The following is a 24,817-nucleotide window of genomic DNA, read 5'->3' as shown; positions in this document are numbered from 1 at the left end:
GTACAAACAGCAAGGTTTCTCATCGGTGTAAAAGGAGGTTTTGCCTCTTTTTGCCATCTCTGTAATTAGTGTTACAAGTATATGATGGAAAATCACTCCTATCAGACAATTTAGATTGAATTCCTCCTTATTAGTGCCAGAGATGAGTGAAAAGCCAGCAGAGGTTGTGGAAAAGAGCGTTTATGAGCTACGATTCCTCTTTTATTCACTGTTATTCTCACCTTTTTCATCCTTTTTGTCAATGCTGCTCTCAATGCTTGCATTTTTCCCTCTATCTCACCCCCTCCTCCCCCTCTTACTCACATCTCGTGGGTTGCTAGGTGTTGGTTGCTACTAGTGTCACCCTCAGTTTGACCCCATACTGAGCTACAGCCTCCCTTGTCATCAGCAAGCGTACGCTGGTTTCACTTACAGCCGTTTTAGGATCCTCCTACATCACTTTCACACACACTCACACACAAATCATTGTTTCCTTCTTGCCGGCATGGAATTTTCTCACACACCTCCCATGTTTGCTATCCTCTCACAGTATTTTTTTTCTTTTTTTGTCCAACTGTAGTTATTTTTCAATATTTTGAAGTGACTGAGGAAATGAATTAAGCGTGCCAGAGGCGAGGTGCAATTATGTCATTAACTGACAGCAATTTTAATTTGAAGTTAGTATTAATACATTTGTCACTCCTGTTATTATTCTCTGTCTTACTTTTATTTAGGGGATGATAATTTTTTTCAACTACAACTTGGGTGGGATATAACCAGGAGGGTTAATTTTTCCAGTTGGAGTCAGTGAGTGAGCTATGGGCTACAACTTCAGCCCTGTTGTGTTCCTGTAATGTACTCATGTATGTACAAAAAGCTGTCACTGAATTGCTGTGATATTGCAGAAACCTTAAAAATGTGATGATTCTCAGGCATGTTCTAGAGTTAAAAGGAGGGCCGTTTTTCTGTGCTTTTTAAACTAATTTAATTTCTGGATATTTATTCGTTTGTGGACATGATGATATCCTATACAGAATATGGTGCACTGAAAAAAAAAAGTTGTGACTCCAAGAAGGAGTGTGATGTTTGATGCAAAATGTGGCAGTCTGACACTGAACATTTTAAAGTCCAGATGAATAGCATCTTCAAATATCTTGTTTCCATATTGTTACATGTTTCTGAGTGTAACAGGATAGGCAAACAAGACACAACATTAGGAGGAATTTGATTGGCTAAGGCTAAGGCTGCATGATGTTCTAAAAAAAATCATGTTGTGATTGTTTTGACAGGTATTGGATTGCAACATAATTTACGATTAGTGGGAATGATCACTTTTGCATCACAATTTGCATTTTCATGGGAAAAAATTGTTACCATCGTGACGATGTGGCATTTTTTAGGGTCTGTACCAAACAAGCTATTTTCTTACATCTGGAGAGCAAGATTTGTAGGCCAGTACACCTCTGCGGCTCTATAATACTTCATTATAATTCTGTTTTCATTTAATTTCATTTTATATCATTTTTCCTTTATCAAAAAATTGTAGTTTCTCCAGTTTGCATATTGCACTTGGCAACTGTGCGATTCCGATTATATTTCAATTAGCCTAATTGTACAGCCCTAATTTGAACAACGACAAGTGGGCGTGTCATAATCTGGCATACAAGTGTGTTGCTAGCTAGCTAATTAATGAATTTTCTGTGCTGCCAAAAGTTGCAGATTGATTGATGAGTGGATGCCATTATATTTTGGTTGGTTCAAGCATATGTAAGTCCACATCATATAAAAATACAAATAAATCATTTTCTTCTTACTATTTTTGCATATATTGTTAGATAGTTGCATAACATTGTATCAGCTTTAAAGTACCTTGATTGCTTTCATGAGTTGTGTGTGAGCCACTGCTGCTGCTCCATGTGCTGACTGTGTTGGTAACTAAGTCAAACCAGCATGTAAAACTACAACAACCAGCTTGCTAATGATTTAAGAATACCACCATGCACCTGCTCCTTTGATCTCATTAAGTGTCTTTGCCTCATGTCTCTCCTCACAGATATCTGTGTCACACATTTCAAAACATCTGCTATAGGCCAAAAAATAGATTAAAACCCACAATGGTGATGAGCTGCTATAAAGCAGTTTGATGTTGAACAATGTTAAATATGCTCCTTACTGAATGATGCTTCCACCTTACTGGCATTACCAGCCCTGTGTGGTTCAGATTCTTCTCCTGTGTGTGCTGCAATGAAACCAACCCCACCATTTGTCTTTACTTTGTGGGTATTTGGCCTCAGAGCACTCCTCTGGTAAAATGGGCACCACACTGAGGCGTCTCGCCTGGCAACCCACTCTGTGAGTCATCTGACTCCAGCTCAGCCAATGATGTGCCTCACACCAGGGAAAGCAAAGCAATATGCCACAGAGAGCTCATAGAGGTGGCACACTGATTATTATTCATCCGCTTCGTTATCAGCATCTGCATACATCTGCACACTCTGCAGACAATGTTGTAAAAAGCCACTATTACTACTAGATTGTTGCTATCATATATCTAGAGAAAGGAAAAGGTAAACTTGTGTCAAAATTATATCATAAGAGACAGGCTTGTTGCACCTGTCAGGTTATCCCTTGACTTTGACTCTCAGATCAATCCAGTAGACACAGGTTAGTCACAGAGGTATGAAACAACTGGATCCCACTGATGAGCAGATTCAGAGTAGTAGGACAGATCAGAGGCTGCTGTAGTGAAGGAAATCATAATCTGCTTACTTTAACCCATACTAGTGCTGAAACAATTCATTCACTAGTCAGTCAACAGAAAAGTAACCCGCAACAATTTTGGTTATCATGTGAGGGAGTTTTGAAAAGCAGAAATACCACAAAATCAGTTTCCAGCCTCTTAAATGTGAATATTTCCAATCACTGAGATTTTCATTGAAACAGATCTGTTAAGTCACTGTATATCACCAAATGAGCTGCCGCTTCACATTAAAAGCATTTAACTGGTGAAACACAAGAGAACATTTATTATGAAGTAGTCAAAAGAAATGTAATGTGTTTGACAGTAAACTTAGCTGAGAGGTATTAGATGAAGAGCTGCAGGCAACGGCGACTTCTCAGCTAAGTAACCAACTCACTGGCCAGCTGTTTACAGCCTCACGGTGTGCGCAAAATTCGATCATCGTTGCCCACAGAATCATAGAAAAAGGCCTGACATCTTAATTGAAATGATAATAATCTGTGACCTCTAGTATGATTTTGCAAATTTAACCAGGAGATTGCAGTTTGAAACTGAAAGTAAAAACCTTCAGATGTGTTTGTGGGTCTGTGGTGAATGAATGCTGATTTGCGCAACTTTATTGCAGAGTTGTCAAAAGTGCTACTTGAAGAAAACAGCAGCTGAAAATGAAGTGAATTACTGTGTTTAGATATCACGCAGGGAGTCAGCAGGTTCTGTCACTGTTTGGCAAACGAATGGATGAGATGCTGGATTTAAGCGAGCGAACATTGTAGAATTGTTGTTTCCAGATGGTGTTTTCAGCAGCTCAGAAACAGCTGCACTACACTGGCAGACTTCTCTAAAATAACAGGAAGGACACAAGCAGGCAAATAACAGCTCAGTACAACAGTGGTGAGCTGAAGGGCATCTCTGAATGCACAGCTCATTCAACCTTGAAGGGGATGGGCTACAGCAGCAGCACAAGACCATGCTGGATACCATTCCTTTCAGCTTATAACAAGATCAGGCTAACATGGCCATGTGAAAACCAAAACCAGATAATAAGATATTATGAATGTCATAGCACCTAAGCATTGTTGCTGACCAGGTTTTCCAGCTGGCTAACATGTAACATCACAAAGCCCTCATCAGGTCTGGATGGCTACAGGAATATTGTAGTGACTTTGGTTTGCGTGAGAATCCTGTAAAAATCTGCTATAAATGTATCAGGGATAGACGCTGATATTTAATCCTTAGGTGTGTGATATTCTAGCCACTTGAACTCCTGCTTACAACACTATTATACACTAGTATTTCAGTAGCCCAAGAGCAGAAAGAAATCTGGGTGTTTGTGGATCTGTGACTCATTCATTTCCTGAAAATAATGGTAGTTGTGATTGTTGTGTTGTTTTCTTGTTACCTTTGAATGAGATGTTTATATCTTCAGAGGGATCAGGTTCCTCTTCCACAGAAACTGTCATGTTGCACAGCCCTGTTTCTACAGTAGCCTAGAAGGGACAGCATGAAGTGCAGGTGTTTGCAATCTGAAAGCTCACTGCTAGGTGCCACTAAATCATACACAGCAATTTTAAATGAGAAATTGTTGAAATATTCAGGCCATACAGGAAGAAAAACAAAAGACTGAGGAAATACTTGGCAGGTGTGCCTCATGAAGTAGCTGCTCAATGTGTGTAAACTGTGCATTGTGATGCTATGATTGACATGACAGAGCAAAGACATTTATCTCAGGTATACACTAAGGAAAACATATAATTTCTGACATATTCTGGCAATAAATCCTCATAAATCTTACACAATCGACTTGAATAATAAATGTCAAGCATAGCAGGAAATAACAGAGCATGAGGATATCGGGTTACAAAATCAATATTGGGATAATTTTACATTATGAAATTTGTATTTGTTTGATTCTGTGCTGCTCTTCATTTTGCACACTAAATCCAGCAAACTATTTGCACTCCTGTTTTGTGTGACTGCCATCTTACTGTTGGCAGGATGACTGACTGGAGGCTGGCAGAATAGTGTCCATGCTTTGTGTTTACCATTTCCATCCATGCATTTCTGCCAGCTTGTTCAGAAATGATTCTCCCCACTAAAGTTTTTTCTGGATGTCAGCTTTTGGACCACTGTCAGGTTTAAAACTCCCTTGCTACCTTCCTCTCCCATTAGTGTCATTTGGATTTTCCAGCTGCCAATACGTAATTTGATGTTGTCTTTATCACTTCAGCATGAGAGTGTGCACCCAGTCACATAATGCCAGCTTTTCCAGCTCCCCACTGTTATGTGTGTCACTCTCAAATTTACCCCTGCTAAAAATAACAAGGTGGGATAGAGGTGGTGGTGACCTGTCTACAGTGATTGTCTTCGGTACAGAATTTTAATAGGGGGTTGCAGCAGATGCAGGATCTCTAATGGTTTTATCCAGCCCTTCTGTGGTTTGGCAGTGTTATTAAACATTCTCAGTTAAATTAAACATCCACTGAAATAGTTGCTTTCCACTCCAATTAGTAAGCTTCCAGTGATGCTCATGCATGTGTGTTTGTATTTGATTTCTCTTGGGTTGCGCCACCAGTTCAGGAGAATTCAGAGCACTGACTTAATTTTGTGTCCAGATGCATGTTGACCACTTGTAACCGTTTGTGATCAAATTTTTCTTTTCCTTTCACATCTGTTTAATCTCTGTAGACATGTAACAGCTGCTTATCACATAAAACCTGCCCAGCCACTGTTTATTTGGTACCTTGTTCAGATAAAAATTCTGTAACCTTGTCTGAGTTGTTTGGTGCATAGTCAAATGAACTTTAAGCAAATTTATTGCAAAGGTTGTCACACTATAGCACACTGTTGTACTCATTCACAATACACTACATACTGTATGTGGTTTCTTTAAAAATAAAAGGTAAGAGGGCCTGTACTAATTACAGTACACTAATTACATTAGTACAGTAGCTGTGCTAATTACAGTTCCTGAATAATGCCAGACACAGCTTGTTTTATTACACTAAATGTGCTTCACAATACACACAATAGTACCATATTTCAGATTGGGTCGGATACTGAATTGATGACACTAATCTTGGTTGCCCACCTTGAAACTCTTGTCGTTGTATCTTCTGTACTGCTGTTTTAGAATTTGTAGTTTCTTTGTCACAACCTCTATATTTGAGGCATTGTAGTACACTAACAGCTCATTGGTTTTGCTGATATTAAACTTAAGGTGATTGTTGTTGCACCATGTGACGCAACTCTCTGTCAGTCCTCTCTACTCAAAAAGTGGAGACAGCATGTTTCTCACTGAAAATTATTCACTGGAGGATGTAACCTGCAACTTGACTGGTTGGTAGGGGCATACAACCAGGAGGTGGTTATTCTAGTTTTTATTAATTAAGACTTTTCCTCCCTCCTCCAGATCTGCACCAATATATTCCGGACTCTCCCACCAAGTGACAACCCTGATTTTGACCCAGAGGAGGATGAACCCACTCTAGAGGCTTCCTGGCCTCACATTCAAGTAAGCCTCCAATTCTTCCAGATTGTCAACCTTTAGACTACATTGTTCTATGTTATGTGTATTTCTAATAATTGTTTTAATTTTCTTTTATCTTCCAGCTGGTCTATGAGTTTCTCCTGCGCTTTCTAGAGAATCCAGACTTCCAGCCCAGCATTGCAAAGCGCTACATTGATCAGAAATTTGTTCTGCAAGTAAGAGTCCATTTTTAACATTTTCATTTAGCATGATTCATGATTGTGTGAATGTATCAAGTGTTTCAAAGGTAACCTGCTTTATTTAACTAAGGCAAGGTTGCCAGTTCATTCATCTACATCTACATTCATCTAGATTTCTTTTAATATAGACATATTCTTACTGGATTGCATTAGAAATACATTATCATCAATAGATTGTGTAACTGCAGAACTGCACATGCAGCAACACAGGTTTGAGAAATGTCAGGTCACAGCAGTGATGGCTAAGAAGTTAAGAAGTCCCAGGAGGACACACTGCACTTTGTCCAAGTAAAATTAATGATAAATAATGATAAAGGTAGTTGTCATTTAGGTAATTTGTGTGATTATTAGAGCAGGGTACCAGCTGGTTGCTGAGCTTGGAGTGTTGTGATGGCTCTAGGGCTGCTACTAACGATTATTTTATTATCTGTTAACCTACTGATTATTTTCTCAGTTCATTGAGTCATTGTTTGGAATTAAAATGTCAGCAGCAAATTGTGAAAAGTGGCTGTCACAAGTTCGTCAGATGTCTTTTTTTAGCTGACCATCAGTTCCAAAAGCCAGACATAATTAGTTTATTGTCATAGGAGGATAGAATTAACATTTAAGAAGCTGCAACCTTTTGAATTTTTAGCAATTTGCTTAGAAAATTCTGTAAGCTATTAATTAGTTTCAGATGGTTAGTCAAACGCTTAGAATTTGAAAGCGATGAACACCATACCAGTAATTATCAGCACATTGCTTTGTGTTTTGGGAGTTCAAGAACTCTATGGTATGATTAGTTGATGAGTCAATTCATTAATAGGCTGTAGCTAGGCTACATCTGCCCTGGCTCAGTACCCACCTACTGCAGGAATGCCTCATTTCTTTTGTGAAGCCGCAGAGCGAGGCAGCAGCTAACGGGGGACCACAGGGCCTGGAATGTTGGCTGGGCCACATCCGAGGTGCCTGGACCGACTTTCCATGATGTGAGTGTGTCGTGGGGGAGCTTTAAATAGCCGCGTGTTGTTTACTCTTCAGGTTGAGAGAAAAGGACTGTGGTTGCAGCAGAGGGAACAAGGTGGAGGTTCGGGTGGCGATGAAGGCAGGCAAAGAAGGCCTGTGGTTCGGTTAATTTCAGTTATCATAGTACGCACAGCAAAGGAGGAGGTCTTCTACTATCCCTCTGTGATGTTCACATATATATTCACCAGGTCAAAGCATAAAGGCAACCAGGGGAGGCAGAGGTTCAGCGGTTTGCTCAAGGGTATTTTGACATTTTTGTGTTGCAGTGATAAAAAAAGTTGAGGTACAAGGGCATCCATACAAGACCAAAGGGGGAATTCTTTGTAGGTATATGCAGCAGACCTAGACTTTGTCCCAAGGCACTTTGCACAATACATAAAATAGTGCAATACTTCATTTTTGATATATGGCATTTGTACATGTATTTGTTTTTCTTATTGTAGTGTTACAGCTCCTATTTTTAGAAATAATGTGGAGTAGTACAAACATGCAGTATAGCAGCTCAGAGTGGAAAAAGAATTTTTTTATCTCAATTTTGATTTAGCTGTGTTTCCACTACAGGACATTTCCCCAGGGACTAGAAACCTTTGGAGGAACATTTCCACCATGGGGACCAGGATCTAAATCAAATTACATGGTTATTATTTTACCCCATAAAAAGTCCCTGCTTGTAAGGTAACTCTGATAATAGCACTTTTGGCAGCGGGCTGATTTGCCTAATCTTTGTGAGTCTTTAGACCATACTCGAAATGGCTTCAGGAACCGTTCAGTTCCTTGGACTAAAAGTTGTGAATACTTTAGGTAAAATCGTGGCTCTAAGGCTCATGTATGCCCCCTTTATGTATGAAAATAGATGCATCTATTATAAACAGTGTAACTGTCACTGCTCATGTAGTTCTGTGCATCCTTTATGTTGGCATGGATGTTAAGTGATGCAGCCACTAGAGGGCGTCACTCAGAGTCAAAAGTTGACACTTTAGGACAGTGATACTCAAACTGGGGTGTGGGGGGGTGGATTCAACTTGAATCCTTTTTTACATATGTAACCGAACTGTTAATATATACAGACATACCAGGGAGAACTGTCCTCAGGGAGCACTGAAGAGGCCAATGATACTTGTCCTGCAACATTCTGAAACCATTATTCAAAATACTTCTTTGGACCCAGATCACCACCAGTTTTCTACCCTACTCACTAGCTAACGGCATGTTTTGCTCCTTGAATTCATCTTTCAGCACAGCGCTGCTCTGGTGCTACTGGATCAACTAGTGCAAAAAACAGCTGCTGCTGAAAACAGCCTGCGACATGGGAAAACAACCATATGTGGAGCTAAGAGCAGAACATGTGGTCAGACACGTGGTCGGGGTGTATTTTAGGCCTTTTTTAGTCGGGGATCACTGGTAAAATGTTATGGAGTGTGTCTGTGTTGGTGTGAGGAGTCTGTTTTTGCTCAGTTAATGCTTTGAAATTAAGTGTTATATGTTTAGGTTTTCAAAATATTTGTTTGATGCATTTAAAACCAAACTTGATTTAGAAAGTGTTTCATTAGTTGTGTTATTTATTTACTCAGATTGTTTCTGTGAGCAGTAACTGTGATTATTTTGACATTGTGAAAACTTAGTGCAGAATATCGGTTTGCCACCTCAGTCTAGTTGTCTCTCTAAAGTATTCGGCTACACAACTTGTTTGTTTTTGACACAGTGCTCTTTTTATGCGGTTGCAAAGTGAGAGACAATGAAAGAGTCTCCTGCATCAGCTACAAACTGTATGCAGTAGCTTTGTCCTGCCATATCCATACTACAGAGTTGATAAGGCAGTCTTTCATACCTGTCAGGAACACATATTTGCTTCATAATTAACTCTCTATGCGTGGATATGAAATGATCAGATTCCAGTTGTCCTCCGTGTTTTGAAGCTGCTTTCTTGCCTGTATGCAGCTCTGTCAACTTGGAATCACTGCAGTTCAAATGAACCTCAGGCCTAAATGTGACATTGTCCAGCCAGAGTCAGATGGATCCTGAGGTTTTATATGTAAATAGAAAACTGCTGTTTGCTTCAGAGTCATTACAGTTAAAATATTTTGTTGTTGTTGTTACATGGTTACACTTGTTAACAGAGTCTCAATCTTAATTACATTCTGTGGAAAAACAGGCTTTTAGTTGGGGAATTACTAATATATTTTCACACTGGATAATCTTTTTATCTGTATAACTGAAATGAACAGAAATAGAATTGATTGCATTTGAACCAATTACTAAATTAATCTACTTTGATAAACTTCTTTGATAGTCAATCAATCCGTTTGAGTAAGTTTTTAAGAAAAAAAAAAGTGAAAATTCTCAGATTCCAGCTTTTTATTTTCTGGTTTCTTTAGTCCTGTACGAGAGTAATCTGAACATCTTTCAGTTGTGGACAAAACAAGACATTTGTGGACATCGTCATGGGCTTTGGGAAACATGATCAACATTTTTCACCAGTTTATAAACCAAATAACTAATCAATTAATTGGGAAAAAAATCACACATTGACAGTGAAAATCATCATTAGTTGCAGCCCTAAGCCTAATAATATTTCTCTCTGGACGCTTTCAGGTAAAAATCCCACTGAGACTACTTGAGTTATTCAGAGACGTGCTGGTCTGCTCATGAGAAAACTCAAATCCCAGTGCAGCCTGCTGTGATCGAATATTGGCATTTCCTCAGGCACACACAGCATGTCTGGAACTTTTGTTTCATAATACAGCCAATGTCTTTGTCCCATTTCAACCTCATTGATCATCTTCGCTGCAGTCAAGAATTCAAACATTTTTCAAGAATAAAGACTATATTTACAGCAACAATCATGCTTATTCTGGTAAGCAGAGTCAATACAGTTTCCTCCCTTCCCCCTATGAACATGTATCTTTATTATGAGGCCATCAGTGTCATGCTTTTCTATAAAATGTCCAAAGGCAGCCCATTACAAAATAAACAAAAAGGTAGCCCATTACAAGCTCCCAGATTCAGATGGATGAGCACAGTGCCGAAGACGAACGTGTCCATAATAAAACGCTTTCCCGGATATACACGCGTTTAAAAATAGACACCTGTCATGAGGTGCTGTTGGCACACTCATGAAAGATAAGACCCAAAGTCTGAAGCTGATTTGAGCCTGAAAACATTGTGTTTAAATTCTATGGCATTGGATCAGCTGCCCTCAACAGTAGTGTAATAATGACTCATCAGCTGTTGCTGTAAATAGTTAAATACTAAAGATATGCTGTACAATACAGAGCGTTCAGGCACACATGCTGTATATTTGTTATATAAGATGGTAGCTGGTAAGACATGACCTCAAACTACTGCCTTAAAGCGAGGACAAAAAAAGGTGTTAATCTTGGTAGAAAAGATCTCCCTAGTCTGCTGGTTAGCCACAAGGTGGGCGATATAGAGAAATCTCACTTCACAAGAAGTAGTCACAGCAGTATTTCAGTTCCATTATCAGGATAACCTGCAGAGTTTCATTGTGAAGGCTTATTAAGCCTCAGGGAAAATTGTCCAGTACATGACATAACAAAGGCCACATATTGGATGAGTCATCCAGTAACTGCATTGGTAACGAGATGAGATACAGAATCTGTTTTCAGTTCAGCAGGTGATTAATTGATTGATTACATGAACTAATTAATGAGGGAAACTAGAGACAAACAGTCCAGTCAGTCACAACCACCGACCAGTTTTTACTATCAAAACTGCAGTGAACTTTGCGATTGTTTGCAAATGGGAATGCTGTATATTTACACTTAAACGCGAACAGCATGACAGCATGTTTGCTGTTTTTTTTTTTTTTTTAATTAGTTTTGAGAGTTACAAAATTTTAAACTTTGGGTAAAACACTGTGCTCGACAGTATCACTTTTTACTAGCTGTCCAATCACAGGGGAGGAGGAGCAGGACAAATACAACAAACTGTATGTTGCTTATGCAGAACTCACTGAACTGGGCTATGTCCAATTTCAGCTCCCTAACAAAATGATAGAACTTACTGAGATGCTTCCTCAGCCACAAAATCTCATGAACCGACACAGACTGGTGGGTCTGTTCTCTCTCCTTACGTGTTTCATCCTTAAGCCACAGCTTCGTGGCTGCCTCACGTATCCTGCGTCCGTCCTTGCTGAAGACACTGGTGAAAACTGAAGTGGTGTTTGTTTGTCTTGTTGTCTGTCTGTCCTTCAGCTGCTGGAGCTGTTTGACAGCGAGGACCCAAGGGAGAGGGACTTCCTGAAGACCATCCTGCATCGAATTTATGGAAAGTTCCTGGGGTTGCGGGCCTTTATCAGGAAGCAGATCAACAACATCTTCTTGCGGTGAGTGAAATATTCTAAAGTGATGTCCAGTCACAGTCATGTCAAGGGCATCTTACCTTTTCTTTCTTTTCTTTTATTTAGCCAGGTAAATGTCTCATTTAAATTAAATGTCAAGAGAGGCTTAACCAGGAAGGCAGCATCAAAACAAAGTGTAATCAAGGAAACAAACAGGCTAGACAATTGTCACTAAAGTCTATATCTGTGAAATGTTCAGGGATGTGAAAACAGAAAAACAAATCACTAACCAGTGTGTGTTGTGTCGAAAAATTATAATCTTGAGTGGCCTCTTGCTTTCAGCAAAGTCAGTGCAACCTGACAGTTGAGTTCCCAACACCTGTTCCCTTTATTTCTTTTACCTGTCACCAGCCAGTTAAAATGGAAAACTGAAACTCACTTGAGACATAAAGTTAGCCCTTTTGGAACCGTGCCTGGTAGCCAGTGATTTATAGATACACAAGCTTGCAGTGAAGTACCTCTATATCTGAGAATAAAGTCTATAAGGAACGTACCAAGAGTCCCATAGGGCGTGTCCACCTCAGAAACTTTCCCAGAGACCGAAAATCATTTAAGGAACTCATGCACTAAACCTGTCTTTCCACCAGAGGAACCAGAGACTAAATTTAGTTTCTGTACGGTACCTCCAGGTGCCAAAAGGTCCTTTCTCCAGGGGTAGCACAGTGTAAAACACTTACAGTCATCTTTGTTACAGTCATCAACTGCATAAAAAACCTCTGGGCATTTTTAAACCTGCTGTTTAAAAATGCTGTTTAAATAATTAGCTTAAGTAGTAGGTTCACATTTCACTTTGTGGAAAAGAATTCAAAACTAAGAGCTAATAAAAATAGACTAATTCTATTTACTTATTTATTTATTATTCTTCATGTTAACCTGTCTGCTTCTGCTGCTGGTGCCTCTGTTTGCTGCATGCACATTGAAATCATAACAGAAAAATATATTTTCTCTCAATGAAAATCCTTATCTCCTCAATTCTTATGACCAGCTGCCAAAAACAAGCTAACAAAATGCAGCAGCAAAACTCGGTGGTCCTCAGTTTACCTTGTGTTGCCTACTCAAACGAGGAGAAACATTCTGCTCATGATGGAGACAGAAAACAAACATGCATGAGGAAAGCACCTGTGGTTGAAGCTGGCCTCTTCAAGTAGATTGATAATGCAGTGCCCCCTTGAGTGGGCCCTTGGTGAGGGAGTTGGCAGAAGAATTGGCAGTGAGCCTGCAAGAGAACCATTTTTAAAGTTTCCATAGGCTCCTTTGAGCAGTTTGAAAAGCGAGAGAACACTGTGTTTAAGAAACTGTACAGGGAGGCTGCTGAAGCTGACACAGGCCAACTATCAGGGCCAAGTTTGCAGGGCTGAATGTTACTGATTGGTCAAACACAGACTCAGCTGCTGCTCAATCTGTGTACAGCTTCATTGAAACAACTCGTAACTACTGGACGACACTAGTATCAATGTAAGGGATAATGTACAGTGAGGAGGTCATTATTGTAAAATAAATGTTAAAAAAGATTTTGTTGTTCCTTCAGAATCTATGATCAGACCTGCGTCCATAGCAACCGTCTGTTCTTCATAGTACCGGTCTGCTATAGAGAAATAACAGACCTTAGAATGCTGAAACAACAAATCAACAAAACTTCATTTCTTTGTAATATTTATTGATATAAAAAGGTTACATGATCGCCTTCCTGAGTTGTTCCTGAACAGTAAAAAAGAAATAAAGAGTAATGAATTGGTGGTCTAGAGACTTGGAGAGTGAATTAAAGCAGAAATAAATAACATAAAATAAAAGTTTGTGTACTAAGAGACAGTTACACAGTGTTTTCAGTCTCCTTTTCCTCCTGTAAGTCATGCAACATTAAATACAAACAACATGATGATTCTGTGTCTTCAGAGTCTTCAGAAAGGGACTTTTGGTTTCCACTTTAGTTACTTTGGCTCCATAGTTTCTTGAATTTGGTAAAATCATCTCTTACTTAGGGTTCCTGCACAGATCAAAAAACATTTTTCAAGAATAAAGAGAACTCTAATGCTCTTTGGCAGTATTAGAGTTCTCCTGAGGGAGCACTTTCTAACTTCACTTTAATCGAGACCTTCAATGCGTGACAAGGCTGTCTGATTCACAGAAACATACAATGAATGCAAATGAATACAACCAAAAACAGCATTTTGGTTGCCGGTTTTTGTCCAAATATTGACCAATCACGTTTGAGCGGGTTTTGGTTGCACGCAGGTAAAGACGTCACTGTGGAGTCTGTGGACTGGGATGGAGTATTTTTTTAAACAAAATGATTAATTGAATCACCTAAAAAAAATCATAAACAGATTAATAAATACTGAAAATAATTTTTAGTTGCATCCCAAAATTAAGCATGGCATTTAACTTCAGTCTGTGTTGTTATTTGATAACTGTCAATAAATAAAATGGTCTGTCTTGGGGAAAGTAAAAGCATTTACTTCTGACCCACTTTCCCGGTTGGAAAGCTCCAGTGTGGAGTTTCCTGATTTTTAGTTGACCCTGTTAAGAGCATCACTGTTTAAGACATCATCTTTTTTGACACGTCATTACATTACATAGGCACAAACAGATTCATCCCCGCCTCTTCAAATGGAGAGGAAGAAGGAAAATGTTCATTTGGAGGCATCTGATATTCTCGACAGCAGTGTGTTGATTCTCCTGCCTCCTGTTGCTGCGTGACAATGGGCTTTGGATGATTGAAACAGGGGGCACTTGATGTCGTTTCCAACAGGCAAGGTGGCAAAACGGGTGCACCCACTTTGACCATCTGTCACTGAGAATAAAAATAGTGCCACAGTTGTCAGGCTCTGTCTGTACATACCATGGGCGCACAGCTAGATGGGTTACCAAACAGAGGAGGTGAATGATGTATGAATCGTTAAGTTACATAAGAGCAGTCGATTTAAGCTCTCCAGCTTGTATGTTAATTTTTTCCAACTAATTCTTAGTCAGCTATTTAAATTAGACTTCTAATCAATGAAAGAATTTGAATATTCTTGACCAAAAGACTGAACTCTGTACTGATCGCTGTTTCCTACAGGCTCTACTTTCAGAGTTTTGTGGCCTGCATGTTAAAAATAATGGTACACCAGTGACATTTCATATAGAAAACCCAACACCCAAATCAGAGTGACGATATTTAAAAAGAACACAGTATTGAGAGCAGCCTGAATCAGTGTTGTGTCCTGTTTTTAGAGTTGTGACATTTTTTGGCTTCATGCATTTATGTTGCAGGTTCATCTATGAAACTGAGCACTTCAACGGAGTCGCTGAGCTGCTAGAAATCCTGGGAAGGTGAGTAGTAATGTTTGGTCAAATGGCAATTTTTGCTACTTTCTGTCGTCATTCTGATTATTTGAAGTTGGTGGATAGGAGTTGACAAGCCCCCAGTTTGGAGAAGCAGAGAATAGTACCAGCATAGAAGCTAATCAATGTACTGCTGTGGACGGGGTCAGCAACAAAACACGTTTTATCCACCTAAAAACAGAATAACATTGTTAGTATATACTATACTTAGACTATTTTCATCGCTTTACCTATCAGACAGCCTTTCCAAGGGGAAACCGCCATCATATCCAACCATCGCTCTCTCCAAAAACGGTAATTTTACCTCCCAGAACATGGGAGTTGCTGATCTGCAGCTGCTTTGATCAGTTCGTTTGGTTTGGAGAGAGATATTTAACTTTTAGAACCATGGTTTCCAGTCAGAAAAGGCTGTCTAACTACAAAGTGGTGAAAAACTGATATTGATATTTTTTAAGTGGCTAAAGGTTAGGTTGGTTAGTTTTCTAGTTGGTTTTCCTCTCTGCTTCTCCAAACTGTGTTCGTGCTGATCAGCATCAATACACTGACTATAAGTACCTCATACAGTCCCACTTCAACTGGTGTTATTATTTATTTTATCTCAAAGCTCTTAAAGAAAGATAGATTATATGTATAGCCAAAGTACAAAGTAGGTTTATCATTTTACAACAGAGGGTTGTATAATGAGATTAAGTCATAGTTCCCTTTTTGCTACACACAAAAAACAAAGGTTTACAAAAATCATATGCAGTTGTAGTAATAGTCATAAAAAATAAAAACCCAGTAGTATCATAGAGACCAGGTCTGTATTCTGTCATATCTGTCCCGCTGACAGTGCAGATTATAAACAGGCTTGTGGAGAATGTTACCTGTGGAGGACTTGTGCTCTCTTGCACTCCTAAACTAAAAGGCCCCTCAGGCTTCGTCTCTTCCGTCATCTTGCTTCTACCCAGTGCTCTAAATTCTCACTAAAATCTCTTTTGCTTCAGGAAGCAAATATACTCACAGCCAGGCCCTGCTCTGATCTTGCAGTATTCAGTTGGTGCTGCTGTTTTGTTTTCCTGCACAGTGATCTGTCTCAACATTGCCCTGCTGTTTTTCTGTTTACAGTATCATCAACGGGTTTGCGTTGCCTCTCAAGGCAGAGCACAAGCAGTTCCTTATGAAGGTGCTCATCCCATTGCACACAGCTAAAGCATTGTCTCTTTTCCATGCACAGGTAGGAAAACTGTCTTCCCTATGATTTCTATTATCAAGTTATAACTCACATTGATTTTCGCTGTGTATGATTGAGTTATATGATTAAAAAGGATTGTTCCTGCAGGATTGAGTACTGTTTTGATGTAATCTCTGTACTATAGCACCTCCTGGTGGCATAGGCGAGGAAATGCACTGCTTCAATAATCTCTGCGTGTCAGTGTATCTTTAACAGCCTGCAAGAAAAATAACATTGATCATAGAATTTTACCTTAAATAAACATTTAAGAGAGACATCTTTTCAGATGGAGTTCTGTGTGCTGCAGTCTTTGTCTGGTGCAGTTTTGGGTACATTTACTGTTTTTCTTTTGTGTCCCTCAGCTGGCCTACTGTGTGGTCCAGTTCCTGGAGAAGGATCCTACGCTCACTGAGCCGGTACTTATTTTTATCACTCCTCCCACTCAAAGCACAAAGCCCCAGGCACTAAATTAGTCTACACTGCAGAGAAATGTGTAGTGGGTGCTGACAACCACCCACTCAAACAGACTGTTGCATGTTATTCGTTTCTTTTTATGACATTGGAGAGAAATTCTCATGAAATTCTCTGTGTTCATCTGTGTAGGTGATCCGCGGGCTGCTGAAGTTTTGGCCTAAAACCTGCAGCCAGAAAGAGGTATTCTGTCTATAAATACACTTCACACTTATCACAGTTTATTGTTGACTACATCATCATGTTCTGCATCGCTCTCTTGCTCTCATTAGGTGATGTTCCTGGGTGAAATCGAGGAGATTCTAGATGTCATTGAGCCAACGCAATTCAAGAAAATCCAGGAGCCGTTGTTCAAACAGATCTCTAAATGTGTGGCCAACCCACACTTTCAGGTACACACATGATGCACGCATACAGAAACATACACACAGTTGGTGCAAATCACTCATGTAAGCTGTTAAAGGAGAAATCTGTAATATATTTACCGTAGTAAATGATAAAATGACCATCATATGTCATTCTGACAACACTGCTGCAGCCATGGTGTCCTCTGAAGGTTTTACTCTGAAGGTTTTGTCAGGTTTTTCGGCCTGTTTCATGGTAATTACAGTTCAAATTAATGCAGTCGCTCACTGAATGATTAAGTGTCTGTTTCTGAGTCATAGGAAATCATTAATAATCTTTAATTGTAGATGTTTATAATGGGTAAATTGAGCAAAATGTTATTTGAGTCTAGCAGGCAGTGAGAGAGGCAGCCACTGAACTCGAACTCCAGAGTGTGTATTTTCAGAGCAGTGGGCTTTTATTTTCAGGATAACAGGCTTCACTTTACATTGACAGACCGCTGACAGTTATGAACATCAACCTGCAGTGCAGGAATTGACGTCACTTGTAACTGTCAATTTAAAATTACAAACTTGACAATAGCCAAGTGTACGGTTGATATTCTGCACCTGAAAAGTTTGATGGAAGAAGATTATTTTCTGTTTTGTCACTAGCTGTGTCAGATTGATTTTTAAAATGTGTTTTCAGACCGTCGACCTCTGAATTGATCATTCTCCCTCAGCTTCTCACAGTGAATCCTTTCATATGTTTTCTCATCAAGTAGTGGCTTGTGCTGCCTTGTTTATAAGCTGTGACTGTTGCAAACGCATAAAATGACAACCACTCGTGGAAAATACATTCACTCAACAAATTCTTTATACCTTACATAAGTCTTTACATTGAATGCTGCTTTTTACTTCTAATTCACTACATGTCAGAGGGAAATATTGTACTTTGTACCCCATTACATATTCTTCAGATATAGTTACTTGATAAGTAGTCGAATAAGAGTTTACATACAGTTTAAAAAACTCAACCTGTTTATAAAATATGATTGCATATAATAATATTGCATAATAATAATAAAGAAATAACATATAACATGTAGCAACCTTTTCCTGGTTCTGTGATGTTGGCATTTCAAATCTGATGCCTCCAGGGCTCCATCGACACGCGTCAATTATGACTTACAGTGTGTTTGGGCCTTTAGCATCTATTTAGTTACTGATATTAATGAAGCAAGAAAAAAAGTTCTGACTTAATATGTTGGGCCTAAAAATGTTTCTTATAAATTTGTGAGTATTTATTGAGATATTGCTTCCTTTGCATATTGTAATAATGATAATTTAATGATGGAAAAAGCTATAATACAAAAAAGTCTTACATTTGAGTCATTTTATAATTAATTAAAGGTCCAGTGTGCAAGACTTTTGGGGATCTGTTAGCAGAATGTGGCAGAATTTAATATTTAATAGTTTAATAGTTTATTTTGTTACCATAAAATGAACTGTTTATATCTACAGAGGGTGTGTGTCCTCACAGTGTTACACTGCCTTGTTTCTAGAGTAGCCCTAAACAGACAAACACCGACTCAAGATACAGCCCTTCAGGTGTTTGCAATCTGCAAACTCACCGCTAGATGCCACGAAATCTTGCACACCGGGTCTTACATTAATCTGGCAAAGTTTCATTGTGATGGAATTACAGGGTTTTACTCTCCTTTTCCTGGGTGGTGCAATCTAATTAAAGTAACGCGTTCAGGATTTTGTAGAATGCTGTGCTGCGTCATACTCATATATGTGAGCCTCCATGCGAATTTCGGCTCAAGTTTTGAAATAATTTGTCCTCAAAGTGCTTGAAACCCTTGAAATGTGTCATTGCAAAACAGTGTCGACTCTGTGAAAAGGGTTTTTGCTCTCTCCTTTATCTGAACTTTTTCATGAAAATGAAGGAGGTCTTTTCTCATTAACCAGCACCGTCCCACTCAGTCAACCTTGTGGAGAGTTTTGACTTTTTGACTGAAGTATTTTTTTTCTGTGACTGTCCTCGCAGGTAGCAGAGCGAGCGCTGTACTTCTGGAACAACGAGTACATTCTCAGCCTCATTGAGGAGAACATCGACAAGATCCTTCCCATCATGTTTGGTAGCCTGTACAGAATCTCCAAAGAGCACTGGAACCCGTGAGTACTCCAGTCCAGAAACATGTGCCAAGTTAAATTACCACGGTAACCCTTTAAGTACTCGACCCTGTGATTAACGCAATAGACCTGTCTTATTATAAGGTCAGTACCCTTAGCACATGGATCTGTTTAGTGGGTTTATTATTCTCAAAGGTCAAGAATATACATTCATGCACAGAAAAGCTGCTCTTTCTGCATAAAGCTGCTGTCATGTACTGCTCTTCATGTTGTGTTCACATACACACATCACAGATGCCGCCATAATGCACATTATTTACCGTTTTGCAGACACGCATTTTTTGTATTACTCAGGAATAGTTGATTTTCTTGATTGAATCATTGTATATAGAAAGTGGTGGAGAGTGCTGCACATTTGCTTCTGACAGTTTTCATGGACAGTCACAGTATGTTCATAAGCATTTTTATTTACATTCTTTAGAAGGAAGAGGTATAAGCACAGCAATATAACATAATGTTCTGACGTGCCAGTCAAGTCACTTCTGTGACCTTGAGATGCATAAACTAAATGAGAAAGAAAGCCATAGTACAGCAATAACAACAGTAAATGGAAAAAAGCACTCCAAACTGAATTCAACAATATAAATGTAGAAGTCAGAGAACTGAAATGATTTTGCCTTTTGCACAAAGTGATGAACGTTTCACTCGAGTCTCGCTCGCAGCTCTGTACACGTGGCTGCGCTGAGTGTGACAGAGATAACATGCTGTTTCAGTGATCATTGGTTAAAAAAAAAATTAAGAAAAAATTGAAATTGATTTTATTGAAATGGAAGTTATTTGTCTAGTAATTGTTTGAGTAATTGTTTCATATTTGCTCAGCCAGCTTCCAGATGATGTCAAGTCTTTTTACAGAGACGTGACTCATTTTGAAACATGAAACTTTGTTTTAACCTTTAATTTGCCATCCTTCTGTAGAATTTTGAGCTCATAAATATGTCATTTGCCACAGCAGTAAGGTGCTGGGAAAGCTGAAGTTAGAAAACATGTTTGGGTTTTTTTTATTTATGCATTTAGGGATTTTTATTTAGGGATAATTTAGGAACACTAAAGTGAACACCTGAGTTAAACCTTGATGTTTCCTAGTTGTGTTGCTGAGTGTCTCTGATGTGTTGCAGGACGATCGTGGCTCTGGTCTACAACGTGCTGAAGACACTGATGGAGATGAACTGCACTCTGTTTGATGAGCTGACTTCCTCCTATAAAGCAGACAGGCAGCGGTGAGTGCTGCACACTTCAACAACATGAAACACAACCATGATTTAGATTGGACGGTTCTTTTATCTCATCATATTTGTCCCCCACTTGGCCAGTTCCAGTAATTGTTCCCAATACCAGTGTGTCATGTTCATTACATCTTCTTCCTGGAGGAAGTAATGAATGCGGTGAGTCTCGATCCTGCTCAGCAGGATATTAAGTACTGCAGGTTTCTACCCGGCAGTTCAGTGATTGCAATTGGAGTCATCTTGCAGACCACATGTTAACATGTGTCTGGTTTGATGGAAGAGGTTCTTGCTCTGTCAAACACTGTGAATAGACATTTGGACATTTTTTTAAATTAAAAAATATCTCAAACAATTAATTAAAAATAGTTGGCAATATATTTAATTGTCTATTAATAATGGATTATTTGATTAATTGTTGTAGTTATTGTAGTAACCCTCAACTACCGCCCGCTGTGAAAAATGTCTGTTGTGGGACCTTTATATAAAGAGGAGCGTGCCTTTATAAATCATGTACAGTAAAATGAATTTGCAACAGGTGGACAGTTAAGCTCTAGATGTATCACAGTATATCTCTGATCTGAAAATTTGGCTTTATTTTGTCATTTTAGGTTTATTAATTGCCCTTAAATGTAATTTATTCCAATTTAATCCAAGTGATGGAGTCTGTATATCCTGAAGCAGTTGTAGATTCTGAGGAAAAGGTTTAGAAATAGACAAAAACAGTAATAACTAGGGCTGCACAATAAATCAAAAAATATTAGCACAAGTGCAATATCAAATGACAAAAAATAAGAAAAATGTGAAACAAATTCAATTGAAAATCAGGCAAATGTCTTCAGGTACCAGCACAGTGTATTTTAATACACAAAAAGGGCCTTTATTTGTATTTGCCGAACTAATAAAATTAACTTTTTTTTTTTTTTTTAGCCCAATGGAACTAGGTAAGTTAAGGTACTTCAAGTAGTGCAAACCTTTTATAGTAATTCTATTTTATTTTACAATTTATGCTGAAAGACTAAAGTAAACAAAAAGTACCTCAATAAGTATGAATGAAATCTGATATCTCAAACGTTCAGACAATGGAAGAAAATGATGAACCCCCTGAAACCTATTAGAAAATAGACATATTTAAGAATAAATAAATAGAAATCTGGTATTACATTTGATAACTATAGCATGGTGTAAACTGGTCTGGCTGCTGCATTGCCCTTGAAGCTGAATTCTGCTGTTTTTATTCCGTCATCTCAGCATTATAGCAGATATTTGTGAATTAATGCAGAATCATGTGTCCACATAGCAAAGCATCTAGGGATCTATTCTTCCCCCACCCCTCATTACTGTGCTTTAAGTTGCCCTTTTCCCCCTTTCAAGAGAGAGATACTGTGGCCAGAGAAATCAGCAGTCAATAATCATAAATTTTATCCTTTTGGTGTTAAGTAAAAGTCGTGACAGTTAAAGCCAGGTTACATGTTCCTCCCACAGCAAGATTTTACCTTCTTTTTGTTTTTTGTTAAAAGTTTATGCACTGCTTGCATCACACACACACACACACACACACACACTGCCCTGTAACTGAGTCACACATTGTGAATGGACGCTCTGCATACTGATGCATCACTTCATGTACTGTTGACTGTTGTGGAGGACAGATGGTTATATAACTCATCATCTGTGAGAATGTACAAACATTCCCTGGTTGTGTTTACTACAAGATGCTCGCAACTGTGAGATACTCCTTGTGATGTGGTTTTAAACTTTACAGCCAACAAAGCAGATGTTGTTTTTGCAAATGAGGGCAGCAGCAACAAGACTGTACGCCTCCCCATGTCAACCGACTTCACTCTTTATGAAACATTTCATTCATGAGTTATTGTTGTGCAAATGGAAAATGTGCAAATTAAAGGAAAAGAACAGTGGGGAGTTACTGCTGTTGCATTGCCAGAATTAATATATTAATTACAGGTTCGGGTAGGTTTTCCACAGCTTCATTTTCAGATGTGGTCCAACATTTTGGAAGTGTGAAGATCTCTAGTTTGCATTTATTGTGAGTTGTCATGATTGAGGAAAATGTTGCTACCTGTAGTCTGAATTTGTGTCATTCACAGTTTATATTTTCTTTGCCGCTGTTTATTTCTGGACGCAAACCTAAACCGAGGTCTTAAAATGTCATCTTGACAGGGAGAAGAAGAAGGAGCAGGAGAGGGATGAGCTGTGGAAGAAGCTGGAGGAGTTGAGGCTCAGCAACACCACTCTGGTCCAGAACAACAGCCACGGGCTCGCAAGCATCCACAACAACAACAACAACAACAACAACAACAATAGTAACAATAATAATGACACCCAGGACAAGAGTGTTGATGCTGCAGCTGCCGTCACCACAGACAACAACGATCCTGATGCCAGCGTGGCAGCCAATGAGAGCACCACATGTGCCAAATGACAGCGGCCGTCAGTTTTGTATTCCGTGACGGTTTGACATGGTGTTCAGGACTGTCAGGAGAGGATTAACGGAGACAGAAAAACACAAATTACACCTCAACAGTATATTAAATCTACTTAGAGTGACTTAGAATGCCAGCATTTCTTTGGCAGAAAAAAAATCTATATATTTCAACTTAAGACTATTTTTGGATGTTACAGTGTGGCTGCAGTATATTGTTTATTTGTCTGATCAAAGATGTATCCTTTCACATTTAGTTTCTTAACTGAAAATGATTTTTTTTGTTATATTCATTGTATGATACATGGGAGGGGAGAAAATAATAATGACTTGAATTTAATGTTTCCGATTGTGCTGCACTTAGACAAGCTGAATAGCTATTTAAAGATGTCTATTTTTTAATGTGCTTTTCCTTGTTGCTGCCAATACTTGGGTGCAAACCTTAAGGAAGAAGGGAACCGCGGACTTTGGGAGTATTTGGGGCAGACGGGACCAGATCCATTTAGACATTTAGTGTCCATTAATGTATAGAAAAGGGCTGTTTATCAGGAGCAGAAGAAGCTAGAGGATGGGAGGTGCATGGCCAAAAACAGATAAATCCTAAAGACTAATAATCCCACGTATGGACTGATGTCTCTGTGAGTGACTCTAGTTGGGACTATGAAGTTAAAACTTGTTCACTATTAGGGTAAATGTCATATTTGTGAGATTATTTTTGTGTGTCAGGTGTTGGTAAATATTTTTTTATCTGGGTGAAAACGTGAAGCTAATAATTGTAACACAACACCTGCATTTCTAAGATTATTTACACTAAAGTGTTGAGAACAGGGCTCTCAAAGAATGAAACGTTTTTTTAGCCTGACTGGAGTTAAAGGAATGGTTCGACATTTTGGGAACTCATCGGCTTTGTTGAGAGTTAGATGAGAAGATCGATACCAGTCTGATGGCTGTATAGCATGAAGCTAAAGCCAGCAGCTGATTAGCTTAGCTTAGCTTAAAGGTGCAGGAAGAGATTCTGGAGAAAGATAGTTGATTGTTGAGTCTCAAGTCCCAGGTCGTCAAATACTGAGGTTTTAGGAATGAGACTGAATAATCAGCCATGTTATTGACTTGCGACCTGACCACTGTCTCCTGTAACAAAGTCCAAGGCACACAAAATAGGATAATTAGGATAAATAGGATGATAAAAGTCATTCCTTGCTGTCTGGTTTTGATACAAGCCAAATTTCAAGCAGGGAAATAAAGATAAAACTGTACTGAGCTCTTGAATAAACATTTCATCATCATTTTTAATAGCTTTAGTACTCTAGTGCAAATTGTATTGTTTTAAAAAGTGTGGTATTGAAAAAGTATTGCTACTTTTGACATCCTTTACATGCAAGCACACATTCCCAGTAGATAATTTTGGACGCTGTATTTCTGCTGTTAACCTCGCCATCGTCGTGACCAAAGATAAAAGTTTTTATTTTACTTTCCAGAGTTGTAAAACCTTGTCTGTGAGTATTAGAAACCGCTGTGCAGTGCTTTGGCGTCCAAAAAACGTATTATTGTGCCTGCATTGTATTTCATTGTCCTACCGGTACTTTAAACATCACGCCCTCACCAACACAGCCACCTGTCCTGTCTTGTATAGGCTGCAACAATCTTCTGAAATTAATTTGCTGTACTTTTTGTAGCAGGTTTTTTTTTACAGTTTGAGGTTGCCAGCCTCAAACATCCACCCTTTCTGGCTTCTGCAGGTATATGGGGCTGATTTGTTTGTTCTCTCCCCATCTATTGTCCCCTAGATAATGGGATACAGTCTCACACTAAAC

At 38.9% G+C, this 24,817-nt stretch overlaps 1 protein-coding gene across 1 annotated transcript in view; it reads left to right on the top strand.

Annotated features, from left to right (window-relative positions):
• ppp2r5a (protein phosphatase 2, regulatory subunit B', alpha isoform) overlaps window positions 1-24,613 on the top strand; it is a 55,984-nt gene extending 31,371 nt beyond the window's left edge. The window contains exons 3-13 of the mRNA XM_084737219.1: window positions 6,129-6,230; window positions 6,329-6,421; window positions 11,665-11,795; window positions 15,063-15,122; window positions 16,242-16,350; window positions 16,710-16,763; window positions 16,951-17,001; window positions 17,091-17,210; window positions 19,195-19,322; window positions 20,456-20,557; window positions 22,742-24,613. Coding sequence (XP_084593345.1) covers window positions 6,129-6,230; window positions 6,329-6,421; window positions 11,665-11,795; window positions 15,063-15,122; window positions 16,242-16,350; window positions 16,710-16,763; window positions 16,951-17,001; window positions 17,091-17,210; window positions 19,195-19,322; window positions 20,456-20,557; window positions 22,742-23,003 — 1,212 coding nt within the window. The 3' untranslated portion in view covers window positions 23,004-24,613. The remainder of the gene's footprint in view (window positions 1-6,128; window positions 6,231-6,328; window positions 6,422-11,664; window positions 11,796-15,062; window positions 15,123-16,241; window positions 16,351-16,709; window positions 16,764-16,950; window positions 17,002-17,090; window positions 17,211-19,194; window positions 19,323-20,455; window positions 20,558-22,741) is intronic.
• Window positions 24,614-24,817: the final 204 nt, after the last annotated feature.

Source organism: Lutjanus erythropterus, chromosome 15 (assembly GCF_056507025.1).
Source record: "Lutjanus erythropterus isolate fLutEry1 chromosome 15, fLutEry1.hap2, whole genome shotgun sequence".
Lineage (NCBI taxonomy): Eukaryota > Metazoa > Chordata > Actinopteri > Lutjaniformes > Lutjanidae > Lutjanus > Lutjanus erythropterus.
This window is presented reverse-complemented; position numbering and strand designations above follow the sequence as displayed.